This window comes from Alligator mississippiensis, chromosome 4, assembly GCF_030867095.1.
Source record: "Alligator mississippiensis isolate rAllMis1 chromosome 4, rAllMis1, whole genome shotgun sequence".
In the NCBI taxonomy this organism is placed as follows: Eukaryota; Metazoa; Chordata; order Crocodylia; family Alligatoridae; genus Alligator; species Alligator mississippiensis.
Window position 1 is genome coordinate 150,379,103 of NC_081827.1, and position 18,056 is coordinate 150,397,158.

The 18,056-nt window shown below is 46.4% G+C and overlaps 1 protein-coding gene across 1 annotated transcript in view; it reads right to left on the reverse strand.

Moving 5' to 3' along the window:
* The window catches only part of LOC132250067 (antigen WC1.1-like), a 56,894-nt gene extending 40,387 nt beyond the window's left edge, over window positions 1-16,507 (reverse strand). The window contains exons 1-6 of the mRNA XM_059726231.1: window positions 16,483-16,507; window positions 15,967-16,104; window positions 14,899-14,994; window positions 13,861-13,950; window positions 10,375-10,524; window positions 8,123-8,239 (exon numbers count right to left, since the gene is read on the reverse strand). Coding sequence (XP_059582214.1) covers window positions 8,123-8,239; window positions 10,375-10,524; window positions 13,861-13,950; window positions 14,899-14,994; window positions 15,967-16,104; window positions 16,483-16,507 — 616 coding nt within the window. The remainder of the gene's footprint in view (window positions 1-8,122; window positions 8,240-10,374; window positions 10,525-13,860; window positions 13,951-14,898; window positions 14,995-15,966; window positions 16,105-16,482) is intronic.
* Between the last annotated feature and the right edge of the window lie 1,549 nt (window positions 16,508-18,056).

Sequence of the window (18,056 nt, forward strand, 5' to 3'; positions counted from 1 at the left end):
CTGTATCTCTCCCTTCTGCAAGCCCTCACCCCCAGTGGAGCTATCTTGCAGGACTCAATCTCAATGGGACTGGGTTCCTCCAGTCACCAAATCAGTCATACACACAAACACACACAAATTAACGTGACACGCCTGACCTGGCCGGGCTGATCAGCATGGACAGGCTGACACCCTCATATGCCAAGAATCAGTTCATAAGAGCAACAATAAAATGCAGTCAGACACAAGCACACAGGTAAACAGAATCCCCCTGAATCCGGCTGGGTGTCCAGCTGACACCCTCATGGGCCAGCATTCAGTTCATAAGGGCACGTCTGAGTCAAACTGGGTCAATCAGCCTGTACAAGCTGATCCCCTTATGTGTTTCAAACTCAGCACGTCCCAATCTTTGGCCTCTTGATGAACAGACCCCACAATAATTTAGGCTTCACAGGGATCTTTAGCATAGGTAAAAGAAGCGTTGCTGCAGAGCACGGGAGGAAAGAGAAGCAGAGAAGGAAAAATATACCCAATTACTACCAGTTTGACTATAAAAGTTATTTATTGTTAAGCATATGAAATGTATAATAGTACTAGTAGTAATAGACATGCAAAAGAAAAACAAACACAAACAATGACAATACTACCCTGGTTTTGTAGCAGAAAGCCCCCGTTTCCTCTAATGTAGCAGAAAGCCCCCTTTTCCTCTTGCCTGCATTTGCTCTCCCCTCTTTGGATATGTTTCTCTTTTTCTACCTTTTCTTCCTTCCTCTCTCTTTCACTTTAAGATAAGGAATTGTATTTTAAAATTTGTATGTGTGCATTTTGTATCTCCCCTTGTAGTTTGGTATTTTTATCTATTTGTGTGCCATGGCATTTGTAGCTTATATTTTATACTCTTCACCTTTCAACTTTCAACTAAATGTGTTTTAGTAAGTTATACATTGTAACATTGTTAACAAAGGCAGGAATCAAACTGATCTTCCCTGTATCAGGCTGGCCTCTGAAAGAATGAGTGAATCAGTGATTGAATGTGTAACATGGAAGCAGGCAGCAATTATCACCTGGAAGCTGAACTCAATAGAAGACAGTGTAACAACTGGGAAATCTCTATACCTCACTGATCAAGGGCTAGAAGCCCTGGCCTGACTTAATCAACACCAGAGACCAACTTTTGGGCTGAATATCTCCAGATCGACCAGTCCCAGAGCCCTATTCTAAATTCATCAACAGACTCCCAAACCTGCACGTACATGCGGACGACCCCTGGGGCTGACAGATCCTGTCCAGTAGCCACCGAGGGGGGGAAGTCCTACGAGGGTCAATGACCCCTGGATTGGGCAAACCAGAAAACTGGGGAGTCACCAAAGTCTGCCAAGGACAGATAAAAGGCAGTGAAAAGTGACCCTCAGTGGCGCCCTCTTGATCTCCAACTCGTCCAGACCTGTCCAGCCAGAAGGACCAGCCGGCGACCCCCTTCTGGAAGATAACATCACACTGAAAGAAGCCTCAACGACAGACTCCAGCGCTTGTAGGATAGGTATGCCCGACTCTGTAGCCTGCTACTGTGTGTGTGTATGTGTGTGCATGTGTGCATGTGTGTGTGTGTGGACCAGCCCCAAGGTTTATGATTACAGTGTTTCAATCCGCCTAATAAACTAGAATTTTAAGGATCCCGAGTTGGACATTTGTAGCCAACAGTTTCACTAAGTATTTGGGGAAACTTAGCTCAAGCTTAACTAATACAGTTCAGGTTCAGAAGTTTATGCCTAGACAGAAGAGAGAGAATGCTGGGGTCTCACCTAGTCCACGGTACTCAGGCTGCAAAGCTGACAGGCACAGTCCATAGCACAATCCTTGAAGAGAGAGACGATCTGTTCTTCCAGCGTCCCAAGAATGACAGGGGATGGTGTCAGCACAGGAGTTTTCTTCTTCTTTCCTTTTCTCTCTCTTTCCTCCTGCTTCTTCTTTTTCTTTCTTTCTTTAAGCACACACACTTACAGATTTTTATACCCTTAGTTCAGCTGCTTCGAAGCACCCTCAGTAGTGTAAATCATTGTCTTTTCTATTGACAAGGGGTTATCTGGTTTGGACCATCTCAGGAAACTGATTGATAATCAGGAAACACTTAAGATTAGGGAGTAACCCAAATACTTGGGAGCCAGCTTGAAATTCCTATGGATGGCAGATATACTGATGGGATATCTCATGGTTTCTTCAGGAACAATAGATAGCTTGCAGCATCAGGATTTTGGATTTTTACTTGTTGTGCACAAGCCTCAGCTTAGCATGACTTTTCCAGATCTTGCTATAGTCTTTTAACAGACTTAAAGCAATTATTGGGGTGCTCATAACCTTTTGTGGAGAGGACTCCCACCAGTCGTCTCGGGAAAGATATAGCAACACCTGGGATTAGGGCTCCAGCAGGCTGGATGCTGTGATGAACCCTTAACCATTGTTCCAATGTTGCCCATACCCCCTCTGACTCGGTCTCTTGCCTCAGCATTCCCTAACCCGGCAACCGAGTTTTAGTCAATCAAGTTTAAATAGGTCTCCCATAGTGGGACTGGGGAACGTACGGCCCGAGATGCCTATTAAACTTAGAGCTCTGTGTGTGTGTCTGGGGGGGAAAAGTCCTTAGCAAATCCATATTAGAACTGGTCTGATAAATGCTGAGCTGGGTGTGTGTGAACATGGGTTGATTAACATTGGAGCACAGATTCCCCATCATGCAGTGCTCCCCCGCTTCTCTGATCCCAGAATTCACTGCAGTCTCTGCTTCAGGCTTTCTGTTCTCCATCTCTCATGTAAATGAATGGTCATCTGGTTTCATCTCAGATGCAAATGAGACCGAGGGCAGTTGTTCACTCTTATCACCCTTATCTGGAGAGTTTTAGGTGCATCTCTCACTGCATCTTAATCAGTTTCATTTATGTAGGGGGGGGGGGGGGGTGAGTCCTTTGTGAGTCAGACAGACTGCATCCTGTGCCAGGGTTGCCCAAGAATACAGAGCTGAGGCGTAACAGTATACTTTTGTACTTTTATCATACAACTGAATTAGTTATTAGTTAACTGTTCATACTACAGAGACCACAACACATCTAAGCATATTTCAGAGGAGCTGTTGCTCAAAGGGAAGTCAATCTCTATGTATCAAGCAGGGCGCCAGGGGGTCAAGTGTATGCTAACTCTTCTAAACAATGTGGTGTATGTTTCAAAGAGGGAAGTAGAAACCTAGAAAGAGTTGAAGCAAAGTTGGTATTTTTTCACCCTTGGATAGACTGAGAGTGCCTCTATAGCTCTTCTTGAATAACTGATAGCTAAGGATATTGGATTAGCACTCGAAAGGTCTGAAAACATGTAAATATATTTATATTTTAAATTCGATCTGGAATAAAATCTGTCCATCAGACAGATGCATATCTGGGGAAAAAAGAAGTTATCTACTTAATATACATGTATTCCCAGAGTACCAAATACAAGAACATACATGATGTTAGGTACTAGAAGTGTTGATGTGAGGTAAATGGTTGTCTAAGGATACCTAGGCATTCGATGATTTAGTCCCCCAGCTGGCAGAAGCTCCCTATTGAAAGGTGAGAAGCTGCTTTCAGAAATTTTCTAAGAGGAGAAACTACTTGACTCCAAGGTAGAAGATGCAGCTTAGTGCAATGTAAGGTCACAACTGGATATATGCTCCTAGTATGTGGAAACAGATACAGCTATTTATGTAGGGTGACCATATTTTATAGGGTATCTCAGTAGCCTGGCCATTGGAGAAAACTGAAGGAAGAGTCCTGGATTAGTATGAACCTCCCTGCACATGCCTGGTTCCAACCCTGCTGAGCTCAGAGATCCTGAACATGGCATGTGGACATCTTATTCCAGGGTGAAATAGGCTATTTGGGTCTCGGCCCCACCAAAGCCAGTCCTGACCCAGAATATGAGCCTGGCTTTGCCCAGACCCCAGCCTGGCCTCCTCCATGGGCAATCTGGGAGAGAACCTCTTTGGCCACAAAGAACCATGGCTTACACCAGGGGTGGAGTCATTGCAACCAACAGAGTCACTGCATGGAAATGAGGAATGGGTGAGTGAAAGCTGACGTACCTAATGTCACAGTTCAGTGCCATTATACGGACCCAGCCCTACAAGCTCAGGCCCAGTCTGGACACTTCTCACCTGAGACAGACACACTTGCTTCTGCCTTTCCCACTAGGGCTAAAGCTAAAGAAAACAGGGCCACTGTTGATAGGAGTGTAGGGCCCAGGCCAGCCCAGCTCCGTTGTGTGATGCTCCCCGTAGCTCACATGCAGCTTCTGGGACTCAGATGGGACCCTGCGTGATAGAGCCGGCAGCCTGGCCCTCTTCCTTGGGACTCATGCAGGAAGAGTGGGGTGCCCCACACAATGGAGCCAGGCTGGCTTGGCCCCACTCTCTTCTGCTCCCGCTCAGTCCCAGGAGCTGCACATGGTGGCAGGGAGTGGGGCAAAGCCTCCAGCTCCATTGTGCAGGGCTTCCCCCACCCCAGTGGCATACAGCTCTGGCCAAGTCCTGGGAGATGCACATGAGCTACATGGTGCCCAATATGATGGAGCCAGGCCAGACTGGCCCCACTCCCTGCCACCACGTGTAGCTCCCAGAACATGGGACCTTAAATATCTTAGAGCAGCTGCCTGATTTTTAGTATATTTGTTGTTTGTTTTTTTTTTTTCCATTTCCAAGATGGAAAACCCCATCCTCCCAAAAGGAGTACTTCTTGGGGAAAGGGGAAGGACTTCTGGTGTCAAAGGTCAGGGGTTAGTGGTGGGACTTCTGCTCCCAAGATGGTGACCAGAGTTGGGGCACCTGTCAAGAGGTGGTGCTACTCTTTCAGCCCTCAACAGCTGACCAAAATTCATTAAGAAGTAGGGCTGTGCAAGAACAGCACCATTTCATTTTGACTTCAGGTTCACCATTTCAAAGGGACAGTGTTTAATTTCGTTATTTCTTTTCATAGCACTATTCTGTTTCGTTTTGTCAAAACATATTTGCTGTTTTGACGTGCTTCTAAGTTTTGCCCATAGGCTATAATGGGGAATCATGAAAATGTCTAAAACTTTGTCATTTCTTGCCTGATTTGGATGAAAATTGCATGGATGGTAGCCCTTTCTGAGGCCATGAAGCCTGCCAAGCTTCAAGGAGATAGGTGCACAGGTTTCTGGGAAACTACACCTCAAACAGTTGAAAGGACAACTGCTATTGCTTGCCAGCAGCGGCAGCCTCCTGTCATCCTGTGTGCAGATCTGGGGTTCCGCACCCCCAGGAGGGCTGTGGGGCTGTGCCAGACTCCTCCTGGGGGGTGCAAGCCCCCATATCTGTGCATGGGATGACAGTAGGCTGCCACTGCCGGCTGGGACCAGCATTAAAGCCAGGTTTACTTTTGAAACATTTCAAGCGCTCTCATTTTGTTTTGAATCTGTTTTGAAGCCTTTTGATTCACTTTGATTTCACTGTTTCAGGCTCAAAACATGTCAAAACAGGTTCAAAACAAAACACCCGGTGAAATTTCACACAGCCCTACTGTGTAGGGTCACACTGGAAAGGAGGAGCAGAGATAGCCAGGGAGGAGCAGCAGGTCCTTGCTGGCCAAGTGGAGAAACACTGAATACTTAGCTGGATGACATTTCTCTGCCTTTCTGTGACATGATAAACCTTGATGACCATATGCAATCTACTACAATATACTGAGGAGAAACCCAGGCATCACTGAGATGATCCATGGTGATTTGGATGACAATCAGTAAAAGAGAACATCAAAATAGCTTGACGCTACTTTTTCACCTGCACCCTCCAGTTCCTGCAGTTTTTATAACTACTGAGTACACAGAGGCATTGTGATATGAGAGCTGACTGAACCAGTCATTGGTTATTCCCACAAGGGTATTTGTATACTTTACTCCGATTGGTGGAAATGAACCATCAAATGGGGCTGCAGCTCAGGACTGAAGGGCTTTGGAAGAGTTGGCGTGCAGCTGCTCAGGTCAGGAATTGCTGGAGCTGGAAAACAAGGTCGACATACAGATGAATGAGGGAAGGGTGTGTGAGGAAGTGAATAAAGTTGGGGAACCGATAGGTAGCAGAGAAAGTCAGGTAAGCAAGGGGGGAAAATATGACAATACGCAATGGCTCTATCAATACTTCAGATGGGCAATAAAGATCAGGGGAAATGTGGATCTACTGTCAAATGATGAACATGAGATGAACTAAGAAATGCAAAGGAGGAGATGTGTCATTTCTACTTTGCTTCAGATATCTTTCTCTAGATCCCTCTTAAACACATGCGCACAAATGCCTCCTCTAGAAATCTTAAAGCAATAAATATCAACATTATTTAGCCTCTAGTGCCCCTAGTGACTAACACCATTTTATTGAGAACAAATCATTCCAAACAAATTGACGATCTTCTTTGACAGGGTAGCAGGTTTGCTAGATGAGTATGATGGGAAAAAAAACTTACCTGAATTTACTAGGTTTTGGGGACTAGTGCCATACCCCTAAATAGGGAGAAACAGGGGCTATATTTACTATTAGGTAGTTGAATCACTGCAAACAGAAGTCTTAGCTGGGACCCCGCAAAGCTCTTTTGTGTGCCCATTGCTATTGAACACACAGTCTCTTGAATGTCCCTCTCCCATTCTCCTAGCAGGGAATGCTTGTCCCTGGAGCCCTCCCTCCATTGTCACACTTTCCAAGGTCCCTTGTGTCACAGCCATTCACAGTGTCCTGATGCCATCCTTCCCTGAACTGCAGCTGTCTTTTAAACCCTTCATTTCCCCTCTCCCTGACACATGCACCCAGAATTTTCCCTTCTCTGCTCTGTCATCATCAGCCCCAGAAATCCCCACTTCATTTCAATCTCCCACCCCAAAAGTACATCGTCTATCTGAGAGTCCCAGAGGAGGCCCCTTTCCCTGGAATTTCTGTCTCTCTCCTGGTTTCAGGGGCTGCGTTTAACCCATGATCCTCTCCACCCTTTCTGCTTGAGGGAAACTTGGATCTAGGATCCCTACCCAAGCCTGTGTGCAGGAAAGCCTGGAGTGGTGGGCACAGAAGGCAGCAAATAGATCCATTGTGACTTACCCTGTCCCCACCAGGAGTGGGTGGGCCAGAAGGGGAGGGAAGGGAAGGGGAGGAGAGAGGAGGGGAGGGGAGGGCAGGGAAGGGCCTGTCAGCAGATTGTCCCCCAAGTGCCTTTTTAAGGGGACATCTGCACAACTCCCATCAAGAGTTTTATGTGGCTCCTAACTGGCACCTTGGCTAGAATTCCTTTATAGCAGGGGTTATCAGCCAGTTTAATGTGTGTACCCCCAGTGGCTGGATACAGAGCGGAGATTAAGGTGGCGTGCGCCTGGACACGAACCAGTGCCGAGGAGCGGGGGATGTGAATGTCCTGATTCAGAGTGGAGGGGTGGTGGTATGCTGCTGGACATGGAGCTTGTTGCCCCGGGGGTGGCAAGGATGGGGTGGGTGAGGGCAGGGGGGGACACGCGGACAGGGACAGAGTGCCACCACTCAGTCCCCAAAATTGCCCAGCCCCGGCCCTGCTCCTGGAAGGTGGTGGTGCTCCATCCGTGCCTGCACTTGCGTATTGCCTAGGGCATTCCCAAGTACCCCAGGAGGTACACGTACCCCAAGCTGATAACACCTGCTTTATAGGACTAGTGCAGCAACTGGATATGGGGTTGTCACAGCCTCTTATTACCCCATCACCCCCTTGTGTTCTGGGTGCCGGTACCTGCAATATGGATCCATCAATCTCAAAGCTCTCAGATTCCAGAAAGAAACTACTCTTCCCTTGGCTGGAGCTGGAGCTCAGTATTGAAGTCTCCATTGAGCAGCATGGCTAGTCACATTCAGTATATGGAAAATCACCCTGGTCATCCTCTAGCACTGTTCTTTCCCTGGTAGCTTTGTAAGAAATATTTAAAGCTTGTTCAGAGCCCTGATCGGGCACTCCCTGGCATGACCAGATCCAGTAATCAAGTGTGGTTGACCTCCCATTGTGAACTGGATGGCACAGAGGTCTTCCACCATGCTATCAGACAGAGTAGTGGCCTCAGCCTCAGCAGCTCTGTGTTTTGTGTTACACAAATGTCTGCTCACAGTCCAAGTTCACCTGAACACCACCTGAGTGCATCTCCGCTGTCACTGTGGCAGTTACTTGAGGTAGGTAGAAAGGGTCATTCTTCTTCTGAGTGACGCCTTTCATTTCAAATTGTTCTGACAATAATTGACAACAACCAGGGAGTGAGGAGGCCCAGAGAAGTGGCATCTCCGAGGGAGATAGCTGATGGACTTCATGAGAAAAGCAGAACTCTGAACTTACTAACAAAAATGTTTTATTTACGAAAAAAGATTAAATTGATGATAAAGAATAAAACCCAGAAAATGCCTGGAGAGCCTGAGAAGTGCAAAATGAAAAGGCAAGTTACAGCTCCTTCCTTGGTCACATTTAGAGATCTTGACCAGTACAAAAAACCCTGTTCAAACAGTGAGTCACAATAGTTCCAGGTGGGCTTGCCCCTTTGGCTACTACGGCCTAGTGTGTATGTTGGATAGAAGGCTGCTAATCATCCAGCATTTACACTCCCACGGGGTTTAATCTCAAAACAAATCCATTCTTAGAGTGATGACACAGACATGACCTCTTCAACGTCATCATAACCCGTGTCTCCAGGAAGAAGGACTGGGTCATCTTGCACAGGCTCAAAGATTCCTTCACTTTTAAGCCAGGGCATGCTCCGTTCTGAAAAATATCAACAAAAACAAATTGCAGAGAATATGTCTAATATGAGCCCACACACATTCCCATATACTGTGTGCAGCCTACATCATGCGCTGCTACTGGTCTCCCATCTCTTCTTCTAACTGAGCCCAGACAAGTTTCCATTCTTACGCTCTATGCTTGCAAGGGCTATGCTTACATTCTTTGCAGCACGGATGCTCAGATTCATGATGAGGACCATTGCATTCCTGACATCTTTTGAACAATGCAGGCAACTCTTCTGAGCAATGCAGGATCAGGACTTGAGTCCATCGGGAGGAAGAGGGCCTGGAACACAACTCTCACAGTTAACCTGGGAGTGCTCTAAATACCAGACAGCTATGAAACAGTTTGGTGGCAGTGGCATTAGGTCCTTGCCTTCCTGAAAACAGGAACTGGGGTTCAGAAGCACACCTGGTCAGCGATAGCTCTAAGAATGGATGTAGGTGAAGAACACCCTTACTCTCAACAATTCCTGTTGACTTGAGCACTGACTTTGGTGGGGCACCCTTTGGAGGCTCTTAATTCCCTTCAGGGACTGTGTAGGAAGCCTAGGCCCTGATCTCCGTTTATCTGAATTTCAGGTACCAGGTTATTAATCAGAACAAGGCATTAAATGGACCTGTCAAACGGGGTAATTTGTATTTTATATTTATAATTCTCTTATTCCAAGTCTTTACCTTGAGAACAGTAAGCCATTCTAGCCTGGAGGCACCCAGGGAAGTAGGTTCTTTTCAGCTGATGGCAGTGTTTCTCAACATGAATCCTTGGCATCTTTTCACTCCAGGCACCTATTCTTAGCCAGAGTTTCATTCCTTATGGGTGAGATGGTCTTCAACAGCTGTCTGTGATTCTACACACATGGGCAAAATGCTCTGAGGATCCTATGATGCTGATAAAAAGACTGCAACTCACTCCCACATTGTCAAAGATATTCTACAAAGAAAGCTGTGGGAGGAGATCGGCTCCTGTGCTGTGATCTGCTGGGTTCAAGAGAGGTATCAGGAAATAAGGGGTTTTCTTTCTTCTTCTGAATGACAGGGTCACTTTGTCTTATGACAATGTCTGTAGCCCTAGGGAGACATCGTGCCAGAAGGAAACCGAAGAGAGGTCTCCCTTCACCATAATATATCTCAAGAGCAAGGACGGGAGAGTGGAGGACATTGCAAGTCTCACATAAAGCAGATTCACAGTTTATTCTCATTTAGTTCACAAAACTGTATAATCCATCCCAAGACAATTCCCTGCAGGTTGTAAGGCAGTATCTTAGCACTTGGACGAAAAGTTCAAGGGCCTCTTATGACAGGTACTTACATGCCCCATGTCAGCCTCTCTCAGGGTGGCTACTTTAGACTTTTATCTTAAGCTTTTACACACTGTGGTTTTTGCATTTGATCCCTAAAGTTAACCCTGTTTCATGTCCTGAAGGTTTCTTCTGCAGTAATATGGCCTAGAAAGCTGGCTGATCTTTAAAGGGAAACCATTTTTCTTGTGATCATTTTCCTCCAGGAGCTGAGAATTTTGAAAGACCTTATGTCATGAGACAAGGGATAATGTTGTGAGCACTGGACATACTGCCCTTCCCTCTCACCTGTCTGAGAGTCCCTGTAAGTCTGCAAGTTCTCCACCCTTTCTGCTGAGACACCAGTGAGTCCAGAAACAGGAAAATGTGCCAGGTCAGGAACTTCTCCAGCTTCATCATAACCATCTTCAGTGACATCTCTAGCCAGGGGAAGGGCCTCTGCAACAGAGGAAGGAATCACTGGACATGAGAGCTCCTCTACTGAAGACAGAAATCCATGACCTGAAAGGGACAAGAAGCTGAGAGGATTCCACTGCCCAGAGCCATGAGGCAATGAGAGACCACAACATTCACCACAAACTCGCTGTCATAGGACTGTTGCATAGGTGAAAGTCAGAAGCACGTTTCAAAGTTTAGATGGGCTTTTATGCTGTGGGAAGGTGCCAAATGCAGCAGCTCAGCTGGCACATGTGAGTAATTTGTGGGAGTTCAAAATGAGGAGGCCAAGCCTGAGAATGAAATACTCAGTGAACACTGAACATAAGTTTTATTGGTTGTGCATGAACTGCAGCTCACCCTGCCATATCAGTGTTTGTTTCAGTGCTTGTATGCACTTTGGGTGATGTTCTCTTATTTTCTGGTCATCTAGGGGCACTTTTACATGTGCTCCAGAGTGGAGGTGGGGAGGCACTTTAAATAGAGTGGCTCCAAGAGCAGCTGTATATAAAGCATTGCTGTGTCTCTTACATCAGCATCCCTGCACTTAAAAATGGGAGTGGGTGCTTGATCTAAAACGCATTCAACAAGCTTGAGTTCAGGTGTTGCTGCCGCCATTTTTGAGCATGGAGTCACTGATGCATGAGACGCAGGAGGCTGGTGGAGTGCGGTTATTGTCATGCTCCAGCAGACTAGATGAATCACATCTGCAGCCTCTGTACTTTTGTAGAGGTGCCCAAAGTGTCTATTTTTGCTGCCTATGGGACATTCTGTCACTTACGTACCGAGGGGAATTCTATTGGTGGGCACACAGACTTGCCCACATGGAAACTTCCGTAGTGATGGGGACTCGTAATGTGAACCAAGAGCCATAGTACTTACTTGCACTAATTAGAATTAAAAGTCTAAGCACTGAAGTGGAGTCATTCAAAACCCAGGACAACCAGACTTCATGTCAGGCACAGAAAAGGGATATACGTGTCCCCTCCTGCCCTAGCTCAGTGGTGAGGACACTCAGTAGGGAAGGCAGAGATCCTGTGTTCTACCCTTCTTCCACACAGGGCAATAAACTAACCCCTCCCAGTCTGAGCCTTTTTTATCTTCTACAGTGCTCCTTTAAAAGCAGAGAGTTCCTGTAGATGGGCAGGGATGTTCCTCCAACATGCTGTAATTAATTGGGTCTGCTGGAGCACTTTAATTAGTGTATTCCAGCAGTGCCCACGTCTCATGTATTCAGCGCCCCTGTGCTTCAAAATGGTGGCAGAGGTGCCTAAACTAAAGCTCATTAAATGAGCTTTAGTTAAGCAGCACCACCATCATCTTGAAGTGTGGGATGCTGAATACACAAGACAAGACACTGTACGCACCTTAATTACGGAGGCTATTGGAGCTGCTCTAATTAAAGTGCTCCCCACCCCCTCCCCCTCCGAGCATGTGTAAAGATGTACTGAGTTACTAACATTAGTTGGAGGAAAGGAGTGAAGGGCATCACAGGGAGAGGTCTCCCCAGAAGAAATCATTTGTGGGTGAAGGGAGAGGGGGGACGAGGTAGACTCCAGGTCCTCTGGCAACTCAGAAAATTGTCCAGAACGTAACAAGGTCTTTTTGAAATATTTTTGTTTCTAAGGCTGTGCAAAATCTCACTGGCACTTACGTTTCGACACTGTTTCAACACTTTTTGAGCTGAATACATCAACATTGAAACAAAACGAGAGCTTTGAAACAAAATGAGGCAAGAAGAAATGTTTAAAAATTTTCAAAATGTTTCAAATTTTGAAGCTCAAGATGGGCTTGCCTGCAGGGAAACAGCAAATAAGTAAGGCGAGGGAGGGGGAAGAGTTGGGAAGGCAGGGAAGGAGTGCTCTCATTTCTGACTGTGTAGGTGGTCAGTGGGTGTCATCCTTCCCTGAGGTCCCTTCCAATCCCAGTGCTCTGGGGGAGGGATGGAAAAACTGCATAAAAGGCAGCATTGTTTGAAGTGCCCTGCTTTCTGTCTTGGTGTAGTCAGTGAGCTGCGTGCTCCAGCAGCTCAGCGTCAGACATCAACGGTTAGAAGCACTGATCTTCTAAAGGATTCCCTACTCGCTAGCAAGAGGGATTTCAGATTCAGAATACCTTTTTCTTTGAGGCTCTTTTATTTTATTATATTCACTGATTCATTCTTTTGAATTCTATAGTTATATTGGATAGGATTACTGTCGAATTTAATTCATATAGGAAGTGTAATACATTTATATTTTATTTCTATACATTTAAAGCTTTGCAGCATACATTAGAGAATGTATATAGGGACAAAGCCATATTTCTGTTTGCTTTAATACATTTCTTATTTGCAAAACACACCTTCTTACGCTCTTGCACCCACAGTTTTGAATTTATACAGGGGCTAAGCCATATATTTGCCACTTAACATTTCTTATTTGCATCACATACACCCCTACTTGTACCACCAACACTCTTGCCCTCCGCACACATTTACTGGTACCACCAACTGCAACCTGCCAGACTTCTGACTCCCCAGGTACATCTGCACTTTTACCTGCGCTGCTAAATCCCCTTTCCCGCACTCCGCGCCTCCCTCCACCCCAGTCTGTCCCTCACCCCCTGATACCTCGATTTCCATTTTCAATGACTGACTTTCTTGCCTGCATTGCGTGCCAGGTCAGCCTCTGGCTTCTTTACTATTCCTTCTGTCCAGAACCAGGAGACACACCAAGTGTAGGTACTTCCTCAGCCTGATAAAGGGTTTTTCAACCTGAAAGATTCCTAAGATATATTTCTCTAACTATTCTGTTTTTTGTTTTTTTTTTTATAATAAACATATCAACATAAAAAAAAATCAAGGTAAGCCATCACACACCATGAGTAACAGATATCCACCACAACATCTTTATTTCTTGCTGTCAATTCCTTTATAAGAAGAAAGGCTCTGTGACAGTTCAGTTTGCCTACTTTAGATGCTGCTGGTGTTACTGGTGCTGACTGCTCAGTCACCTATGTTAATTTTACCTGCTGCCATTTACAGTGGTGGACAAGACTGAGGTTGGGGCCAGGGCACATTGCTGTCATAGTTCTGGCAAGTCATCAGACATACTGAAACACTTGGCTGCATTGTATTATAGATTCAGTTCTCATCAAACAGTTGTTTACACATGACTTGGAGCCTGAGTAACTGAGCACAATGAGCTCCTGCTGATCTCAAGGAGATATGGGCACATCTCTCCAGACTGAAACCTCAGCCCCCCTCAGGAACATACTCATAAAGTGTACTCTTTTCCTCTAAAATGGAAGTTTCACAGCAGACTCACGTTGTCTCTGTGGTATGGATTTGCTCCTCACCTTTACCGCCTGGAGGCACAGGGATGTCACTCCATTCAGGCTCCTCCACGCTGTCATAATCCTGCTGGAAATCCCCAGGGGAAGTTTCCTCTGCAAGAACAAACACTGCCCTCAGTTTCTCTTGGACTTGTCCATTTCTCCAGGATGCTCCGAGTTCCCAGGAAACCCTGCTGCCCTGGACCTATGGCTCTTTCCTAAGGAGCACAAGGAACCTCTCAGAGTGCTCTGGGTAGAAAGGGAAAGGTCATGGGCATTGGTAAAAGAGGACTTATTCCAGCTTCTGTTCTTCCTGAATAAATAAGGATACAGCCCTGCCCAAGTGCATCCCATACTGTTGGGATCATGTGTTTTATTACAGCCAGGATCTGTGCAGGATCTCATGAAGACTGGGACATAGCTTGGTCTCTATGCTCATGGCAGGGTGGCAGGGCAGAAAAAATTTGGCCATTGATCTGGATTTGCTCAGCGATAGACTCCTCGATGCTCAGCACATTATTCCTTGTGCCGTTCCCTGCCCGTTACTCACACACAAGGAGTGTCTGGATCTGACTACCTATTCCTTCAAGAGGTTATCACAGAAAACTTTGAATGCTTTGTTAAATTTGACTCAGTGCCACTGTCTCAGGTTTGTACTGGACCATGACATAGAGGACATCCCCAGGAAACAGATTCTGCCACTAGGCCTGACTACATTTCACCATCCAGCCCCAAGCCACCACTCCCATCCACTGCCTCTCTAACCACCATTTCATTCCTCATCATTAAATTCTCCCACTTCTACCTCACGCTCCTGCCAACATGACCCGATCTCTCCAACCCACGTTCATGGAGAGCGGGCACAGAAGCCTGTCTTGGCTCGCCAGCCCTCTAGTGGCAACTCTCAGCTCTGCAAGTTGGGGACAGGCAGAAAAGGTTTTTAACTCAAATGTTTAACTACTCTAACTACACTAACACTGATAAACCTTTGGGAAACTTAAAGTGTAATGTGTAATGAAACCCTAAAATACTTGCTGTGTGTTAGCAATGGGGCGCACAGACCTGAGCGACTGAACATCTCGAGCTTCTCCCTCATCAGGTTATAATCAATCTCCTCATACACAGCATCAGTTAAGGGGCCTGAGTATCTTCCAGACGCTGAAAACAAATGGCAGGATTTACAGATGGTCATGGAAACAGGAAATCTTAAGACAGGAAATTTTAAGGGGTCCTCTAGCCTTTTCCTTTGGAGCTCAGCTGAGCCCTACAACACAGCTCTACGTCCTTGTCCAATCTAAAGAAAAATGTCCAGTGTGACACTGAACAAATCTATTAAATACTTCCCTCTGGAAACCATTACATGGGCTATTCCCCTGTCACAAAATCTTGTCATACACTCAACCTAAATCTTTTCTATTTACTACCATCATAAGACTAACTGTTCCCTAATGTCACGTAGTTGAAAACTGTAAATATATTCACACTTCCACCCGCACACCCAGATGCACACATGCGCCCACTTGCAAACTGCAAACATTGACACTGGGTTCTACTGAAAGTTATAAACGAGAGGTTGCAATAAGGGGGAACTGCCAACCCTCATTCTGCCAAGTATAAGAATCTTTCCCCCACCTTCCCTTTTCTACCGTTTGTTTTCTTTGCTCCTTTCTCTTTTTCTGCCAGCTGATTTCCTAATAATTTCTTTCTTCATAGTATCCATCCCACTGATCTTTCTCCTCATGAACACTTCCACAAGTGGTGATTCTGCCAGTTTTCCAAATACAAACCCAACATAATATTTTTGCCCATATTTCCCATCTCTTTAATCTCCTGTGAAATCTTCCTTTGTCTTGCTCAGTCTTGTGAGCTTGCCCCAGTTCAGCTTCATTTGAGTATTTCCCGGGAGCCCTGCACAACTGTAGTGCATGGTCAGCAATGGTAGGATTGATTTCACAAGCATGCTGGATCTCCCTCTCACAGCTCTTCCAGCATCTTCCCCTCCTCAGCTGTACCTCCCATTACCTTCCAGGCCAGGTTGCATCACAGCTCTGCCAGTGTCCTTTCCCTCACCTGAACCTCCCTCTGCTGATGCAGGGGCTTTTTTCCACAGTGAGACTAAAGAGGACTCACCTCTGCGCAGTGCCCTGGTGCTTCGCACCTGTCCCCCCAGCATGATCAGGACCAGGCAGAGAAGGGCCCCCAGGACAATACAGATGACTATGGGCACCATGTCTCTCCCACCTGTCAGAGATGGGCGCTGAGGTGGTTCTGGAAGAAAAGGAACACTCATGAGGCAGAGACTTCTGGGAGAAGCAGGAGGGCATAGTGGACAGATGCAATCTCTAATTTAATCACCCATGGCATCAAGTTCAGTGCTGAAACACAGGCAGTTTCTCATGGAAGCGCCTGTGCTGGAGCCACTGGACAGGAATGGCTCCTGCTCAGCACCCACTGCAGCTCCCACCCCAGGTAACAGTTTTGGTGGACCCCTCACTCCAAGAGGTGGAGTTCATTCTTGCAGGGTAGAAACATATGTTGTCTTTGTGCCACTATAAAAATGTTCATAGCAGTGCAGAGGTCAAGTCAACAGATGTCTGTAGTGCTTGGTGCACCTGAGATGCTCAAAAGTTGTAGCCACAACATCACTGGTATCAAACTTGCAAAGCTTCATGGTGGCAGAAATCTTTTAGGTTTATAGTGGGAAAGCGTGGGCAGTTCCCCAGCGTGGGCAGTGCTCTGGGCAGGCACTCCAGGGGTTTCAGTGGCTTGAGCGAATTTTCCCCAGTAAGTCCTAGCTCCCCATTCAGGATTCCCCAGGCACCTGCAGATGATCCACTGACGTGGAAGAGCTGAGATGGGCAATCAGCCAAATTGCAGTCTCAGGCACTGGAGCGCACCAGAGTTGGCTTTCCCCGCTTAAAGTGACTAACCTCGGAGATCCCTGGAGTGTGTCACTGTAAGCAGAGAAAGCCCATGTCTGTGCTTAGCCACATGCGCAGGAAATCCCTGAGGCATGTCTCTAAGTGAAGAAAGCTGTGGTTACCCACCTACAAAGATGCAGCCCAGAGTTTGTCTGTGGTATGTATCTGTAGGAAGGAAACCCGGGCTTTCCCCACTAATAAATACATGCCCTAGGGAATTGCTAAGGCACATGTGTGTAAGGAGGGAACATGTTGCCCTTGTCCTGCAGGACTGGGCCCCTGCCCTGTGCAGGGCAAGAGGTGATGTGTGTTTCACCCAGAGAAGTGGATCAACTGTATTGGGACATATCCCATCAGATGAAATCCACTTCATTCGGTGACTTCTGTTATACCCTCAGGATGGAGATTACAGGGCATCACCCTGGAAACCCAGCACCAGTGAAATGTAACCCCCAGTGATAGAAAGGCATTTCACCTGTTCTCTGTGGGGATGTAGCAGCTTCAGTCCTATCTGCAAGGAAAGAAAGAAGGATAGTGGTAATCTGGATGAAAGGAGAGATGGCAGGTTTGTTACCAGGAAAGCATCCACTCTGAGAGTCTTTGTGGGAATCTCGGAGGTGGAGACCTGGTGACCAGGAGTGGACATGGGGATGAGCAGGTATCATTGCCTCATTTCTGGATTTGTTGTAATCAGACTGGGAGTTGGTGGGCAGGGTTTTCTTCTCAGAAGCCCTCTCAACAGGACTGGGATGTGCAGGTGATGTGGAGGTTGCTGGAGCATGCTAATTAGCATGCTCCATCAGACTCAGTCAATGAAGTCTGCTCTAGGATGTCCTAATTAGTACGTCAGGGCAGGAGTGGGGCCTGTGTATAGGTCCCCAGACACTTTTAGCTTAACTGTCCCAGAGGATAATGTCCCAGCACAACATCAGCATCCACAAGGTCCCAGGAATCATCACACACTGTTCCCCAAAAGTCATGGTGTCAAACCTCCACTCTCCCTGAGCATCTGTCCTCTCCTCCCATAAATCAGAGCTTCTCCTTGTCTGGGAAAAGCAGAAACCACGTTATTGGGGACCTGGGTAAGGCCTTAGGGAACAAGGAGGAGACTCATAGAAGGGGAGAGGTAGCTGTGCAGCTTGTGGAGTTTGGACACTCAGAAAACTGTGTCTGAGTTGTTTTCTCTTTGCTTCCTAAGTTTAAAATAAATCTGCTGGAATGGGCTAGTTACTGTGTACATTATGAGGGACAGTAGAAGTTACCAGTATGTTGAAGTCTGATATCATCATTATATCAATA